Here is a 6,393-nt window from a genome sequence, read left to right on the forward strand (position 1 = left end):
ATTTCGTGTCCTGTGCCTTTGTTTCAGCAGAGCTGGGCTTTCCCCTGCCCTGCCCGGGATGGCTGGGGGGGGGTTTGGGCAATGCGTGTCCCTGCAAATCTTTTCCACCTCGGGAACGACTCACCTGGTTGCAAAATATCTGCTCTGGGTGTAGGACCAGGTTTTAATTGCCTGGGGCAGCCCGGGCTGGGATCAGGGCAGGAGCTGGACGGAGCTTTCCTGCTCTGGGGACCCCAAAGCTGCTCCGAGCCGGGACTGAGCCCTTGGTCGTTCCACAAGCACCAGGGAGCGAAGGAAGGAAGGAAGGAGGGAGGGAAGATGTTTCTGCTGCTCCAGGGATTTGGTTTTTCCCCCTGGAGCCGAGAAGGTGCCAAGAGCTGCAAGCCCGAACACTTTTCAGGCAAAAAACCGCTGATCTTGGTCACTTTAGGCTTTTCTTTCTTTCTTGGAGCAGCTCTTTGCCCTGGAGGGCAGCGCTGGGCACGACTGGGGGAGGAAATCGCTCTCGTCACGTCTTTTAAAGCTGCCCAGAACGTTTTTGATGTGCCCGGGGCTCCTCTCCTCGCCTGTGCTGTTCCATTCCCGGCTCCAGGAGCTGCTCAGCCTCGCACAACCTTCGTTTTCCTCCTGGTTTTGTGTTGTTGAAGCCCCGGAGCAGCCGCACGGCCCCCCGGGCTCAGCCTGGCCACGGAGCACCCGGGGGATTACGGCCACAACCGAGCTCCAAATCCCCGGTGACCCAAATCCTCGGTGCCCTGGGGCATTGTGCCAGCAGGCACAGTCCCCCCGGCTCCCCCACCCCACAGAGAGGGTTGTTCCAGTCCCTTCCAGCATCTCCCACCCCACAGAGGTGGTCATTCCAGCCCCTTTGGTGTCCTCCACCCCATGGAGGTGACTGTTCCAGTCAATCCAGCATCCCCCACCCCACAGAGGTGGTTGTTCCAGCCCCCCCAGTGTCCCTCATCCCATGGAGGTGGTTTTTCTAACCCTCCTGGTGTCCTCCACCCCATGGAGGTGGCTGTTCCTGCCCCTTCCAACATCCCCCACCCCACAGTGGTGGTCATTCCTGCCCCTTCCAGCATCTCCCACCCCACAGAGGTGGCTGTTCCTGCCCCTTCCAGCATCTCCCACCCCACAGTGGTGGTCATTCCAGCCCCTTCCAGCATCTCCCATCCCACAGAGGTGGCTGTTCCTGCCCCTTTCCAGCATCTCCCATCCCATGGAGGTGGTTTTTCCAGCTCCCCTGGTGTTCTCCACCCCATGGAAGTGGCCATTCCAGCCCTTCCAACATCCCCCACCCCACAGAGGTGGCCATTCCAACCCTTTCCAGCATCTCCCACCTCACAGAAGTGGCTGTTCCAGTCCCTTCCAACATCCCCCACCCCACAGAGGTGGCTGTTTCAACCCCCCTGGTGTCCCCTACCCCACACAGGTGGTCGTTCCAGCCCTTTCCAGCATCTCCCACCCCAACAGAAATGGTTGTCCCAGCCCCCTTGACACCCCCACCCCACAGAGGTGGCCATTCCAGCCTTTTCCAACATCCCCCTCCCCACAGAGGTGGCCATTCCAGCCCCTTCCAGCATCTCCCACCCTACAGAAGTGGTTGTTCCAGACCTGATGAGGTGGGAACACCCACCAGCATCTCCCGTAGGAGCTCTGGGGTGTCTCCCACCCCTTCCCCAGTCCCCCTGCCCGGTGTTCTCCCACCCCACAGGCTGGGACACAGCTGAACCCGCAGCTCTCCCTCCCCAGCAGCTCCAAGCCCTCTAATTGCTCAGGCCCCAGCTTGACGGAGCATTTACAAAGCACACTTGACTCCAGCCCAGCAATTAAACACCCTCGTAAATCCTGCCCAGGAAAATGAGCCTTAATCGGGGCTTAGGGCTCAGCCAGGTTCCCTTCACCCCTTTCCCAGCCCCAGGGATCACATGCTCTGGCTGCTCCAGAGCCTTCCCGGGGCTCCACCGGCCCTTCCACAACCAGGGTCACCCTGAGGGGCCTCTCTGGGGGTTTTGGAATGGTGACATCGGGGGCTTCCTCCCCCTCAGGTTGGTGGCAGAGTCAAGGGGGGGGTCCCAGCTCTCCACGTCTCCTTTGGGGTGGAATCTCCACTTGGAGCCTTTTCATCCTTTCCCTCAGGGCTGCTCAGAGTCCCCCAGGCCCCTGGTGGTCCCTCCTGGATGGAAGTTCTTCCAGAAGAAGAACAAACTAAAAGGGGAACAAACCCGTCCCTCGGTGCCCAGAGTTATGAGAGTCCTCAAAGCTCTGCAGAAAGAGGAGACTCTGAGCACCCTGGTCCAGTGGAAGGTGTCCAGGGTGGAACTGGATGAGCTTTAAGGTCCCTTCCACCCCAAACCAGGCCTGGGATTCAAGTAAAACTGGTTTGGAGATGGAAGGGGCTCTGCAGAGCCCTGCAACACCTCGTCAGCTGGGTTCCCTGGGAGCAGGTGCCCACCCCGTGTTCCTCCCCTATCCCTCCATGGGATCTCCCTCCCTTCCCAAACTGGAAGGCAAAGCCAGGAAACCAGTAACAAACACACCTGAGCTGCTCTTGGTTCCCAGCCAGCCCAGGTGAGGCTGTGAGAGGCTGTGAGAGGCTGTTTGCTCATTCACAGCCTGGCCGATAATGATTTATTCATGGCATGCTGGGGGTGCCTTTGTTTCTCACCCTGGCAGCTCCCAGAGGTGGAGCAGCACACCAAGGTTAACTCAGACCCAAGTGTTTACTTTCCAAAGAGTTTGGGACAGCCAAGGAACAGCAGCTGGGAAGAGGCAGCAGCAGGAAGGAGGGAGGGCTCCTGACGCTCTTGTGGTGTCCAGGAACCCGGGAAGAGATAACCTGGCCAAACACCTGGATCTGGCAGGGCCAGTTCTTATTTTGTGTGGGAAAAGTTGGCATTAATCAGCTCCAACAGGTGACCAATGGTTTCTAGAGACTCTTGCTGGGGCAGCTCTTTGGCCAGGTCAAAGGCTTTCATCCCCACCTCCCGGGCCTGGAATGGGACAGAAGAAACACACAGGGATTGTCAGGAATTTGGCTTTTCTCACGGGTGAATACCTGCCCAGGTTCAGTGGAGGAGCAGCCTGGAGCAGATCCAGGCTCCCTTTTCGAGGTGACCTGTACAAGCTGCTTTACAGGAGAGCCTAAAGCTGCCAGATCTCATATTTAGGATCCAGTGGTGCAGACAGAAGAGATTATTGACCCCAGCCCCCCATCCCAGACATCACCTCCCATCTAATGCAGCTCTGAACATTCCCAAAGCTCTTTCAGGGAAAAAAAATCAGCTGTATTGACTCAGTCTGAACTAAATCCCTCATTTTCCTCAGCAAGGAACTAAATAATTTCCCTTGGTGGCTCTTCTGGGGATTAGACATTCCCACAATTATAAAGCTTTGTCTTCTTTCTAATTTGAATTTGTTTCCTTGTGTCTTCCAAACACTCCCATGGCTGTGGCTTTCTCTGAGACAATGAAGAGAACATTAATATTTCAACACAGTGTTTTGCACCATCTCTATTTTCACTACCCAAAACACAGGCAGGAGAAACTCAGGGTTTTCGAGCTGAGTCTGAACAGAGGGGCCTGATTTCCAGATGGTTTCTGCTCAGCAGTTCCTCAAAATCAGTTCTTGGTAAGGCACAGAAGTTATCAGTCACCTCTGGAACTTTCAGCCAGAAAAACACAGGGGTGCAAATTCTAAACTGATTTACAGGCTGCAGTAGAGCCACCCTTGAACTCAGAGGAGTCTGGAGTGTGAGGCCAATGTCCTGCTCGCCGTGTGACACCTCACCTGATGTCTAAAGGCAGCCTGTGACAGCCAGTGACACTGCCAGGACAGCCCAGGGAAAGGATGAACATGGAACATGTGGATAACTGCAGGACCTGCTGTGGATGGCAGAGAGCAGAACAGCTCCAGAGGGATTGTCAGCCTTGACAGGATGCAGGTCACAGAATCCCACAGTGGTTGGCTTGGGAGAGACCTTAAAGATGATCCATTTCCACGGGCAGGGACACCTTCCACCAGGCCAGGCTGCTCCAAGCCCCATCCAACCTGGCCTTGGACACTTCCAGGGATGGGGCAGCCACAGCTTCTCTGGGCAACCTGTGCCAGGGCCTCAGGGAAGAATTTCCCCCCCAGTATCCCACCTAAGCCATCCCTTTGAAGCCACCCCGTGCAGGTCTCTGAGGCAGCTTCATGCTCTGTCCCCCATCCCTGCAGGGCTCTCATGGGAGATGTTCCATGGGAACAAGTGTTCCAGGAGACGGAGCGACCCCCAAAAACACTTGGCCAACCCTTCCAGCCACGACTCACCTTTTCCAAATCCAGGTCCAGGTAGTGGAGCATGGCCAGGGCATGCAGGACTCGGGCTGTTTCCTCGGGGAGCTGTTGTTTCTTCCTGACCCCCAGCAGGGCCTGCAGCACCCGCGTCCCTTCTTCCCGCTGGGCTTCGGCTGCACGGGAACGGAAATATCCCGTTGGATGGGTGGATTTGGGCAAGGGAATACATTCCAAACTGCCCAGTTGGCTCTTCTAGACATCAAAGCATTTCTACTACAAACATCAACACAGTCTGAGGGTGCTGAGGCCCCGGCACAGCCGTGGCTGCCCCTGGATCCCTGGAAGTGTCCAAGGGCAGGTTGGGCTTGGAGCAACCTGGGCTAGTGGAAGGTGTCCCTGCCCATGGCAGGGGATGGAATGGGATGAGCTTTAAGGTCCCTCCCAACCCAAAGCAGTCTGGGACTCTGTGATTCCATGATCCCAGCTCCATGCACATTCCATGCCCATGAACAGAACTCTTTTCATCTGTCAGTGATTGTGTGATCCTTTAGTGAGGATGTGGAGCCACAAAGAAGAACAATTTTCCTACTCCTGTCACAACAAAGACAGTCTCCTGTAGCCCTGCCTTGGTGTGGTTCCTTCTTTGGGAACTCCTGATGGAGACAATGCCAGGAAATGGGATTCACAAAAATGTTCCTCTTAGAAGCACAGAATCCAAGACTGGTTTGGGTTGGGAGGAACCTTAAAGCTCCTTCTGTTCCACCAGGGACACCTTCCACTAGACCAGGTTGCTCCAAGTCCTCTCCAATCTGGCCTTGGACACTTCCAGGGATAGAAATTCCCTTCCCTGACAATATCCTAGTTAGCACAGATGGCAGAAAGGAGACAAAAAACAAAGTCTCCTCTGGCTTCAGTGGAGCTTGGGGTAGTACCAGGCTCATTAATGCTTTAGGCACATTTATGTCCCACTGAGAGACCCCCCAGCCTCTTTCCTGTGAATATTCTTCTGATAACACATCCAATTATCAGGACAGGCTCTTCCATGGAGAAGCTCTCTGCTGCTCCAGGAGAGAGCTGTAACCCCACCTAAAGGAGGGGAAGTGTCACCTTCATTATTAAAGGGAGACGAAGAAGCTGCAGAAAAATTATAATGTTCAAGTCTCAAGTTGCACCAGGGGAGGTTTAGATCAGATATTAGGAAAAAAACTTGCCATGGAAAGACATGTAAAGATTTGGAAGAGGCTGTCCAGGGAGCTGGTGGAGCCATCACGTCTGGAAGTGTTCAGGAAATGTGTGGATGTGGCACTTGAGGACATGGGTTAGGGGTGAACGTGGCAGTGCTGGGGGAATGGTTGGGCTCGGTGATCCTAAAGGTCTTTTCCAACTCTAATGATTCCATGATTCCATGATTCTACGAAGTGGAATCAAATCCTGAAAGGCAAAATCCTGCTGCAGTCAATGCCAAGGGTGCTGTGAAAGGGAGTGTGTGGACAGAGAGGGCAAAGCTGCTGTGCCTCCGTGGAAAACCCTCATTCCTGAAGGTGCCTCGTGGCACAACCCACCGAACACCAACACCCAAAACACCCAGAGTTCCCGCTGAAATCGGTCTCTGGGAATGCCACACCAACCCTAACACTGCCAACATCATCTGTAGGGTGCACAGACTCTTCCAAACCCCACTATCCAAGTGGTTCTGGGGCAACAGCAGCTCTTACTCATCCTGTACTCGGCCACCTCCTCGTCGTCAGCCCACGGAGCCGCCTCGGCGCGGGCCCGGAGCTGCCGGAGCCGTCCCTGGTGCTCCTGCAGTGAGCTCAGCAGCCAGGAATGCCACAGCCTGGTCACCTGGCAGGAAGCACAGGAATTATTTCACTTGTGTGGGTACCTGGTATTCCTTGTTCTCCAAACAATGTCTCGGGCACGGCCTCTCCCGCGTGCCGGCGGGTCACTGAGCCACGGATGTTCCACGCCGGGATCGCTCCGGCTCCTCCCACACAGCCCCAGCTGGGACCTCATTTCTCCACCTCAGCACTGCTTTTAAACCAAACTTGAACCAATCCAACCAAAATATTCACCAAAAGTAAAGTTTGGGGGGTGGATTGTGCAGCTCCCCAA

The 6,393-nt window shown here is 55.3% G+C and overlaps 1 protein-coding gene across 1 annotated transcript in view; it reads right to left on the bottom strand.

Moving 5' to 3' along the window:
* Nucleotides 1-2,704: 2,704 nt before the first annotated feature.
* The window catches only part of ZMYND12 (zinc finger MYND-type containing 12), a 16,070-nt gene continuing 12,381 nt past the window's right edge, over nucleotides 2,705-6,393 (bottom strand). Inside the window, exons 6-8 of the mRNA XM_027703025.1 lie at nucleotides 5,994-6,123; nucleotides 4,312-4,451; nucleotides 2,705-2,993 (exon numbers count right to left, since the gene is read on the bottom strand). Coding sequence (XP_027558826.1) covers nucleotides 2,874-2,993; nucleotides 4,312-4,451; nucleotides 5,994-6,123 — 390 coding nt within the window. The 3' untranslated portion in view covers nucleotides 2,705-2,873. The remainder of the gene's footprint in view (nucleotides 2,994-4,311; nucleotides 4,452-5,993; nucleotides 6,124-6,393) is intronic.

Source organism: Neopelma chrysocephalum, unplaced genomic scaffold (genome assembly GCF_003984885.1).
Source record: "Neopelma chrysocephalum unplaced genomic scaffold, ASM398488v2 Primary Assembly neopelma1_200, whole genome shotgun sequence".
Lineage (NCBI taxonomy): Eukaryota > Metazoa > Chordata > Aves > Passeriformes > Pipridae > Neopelma > Neopelma chrysocephalum.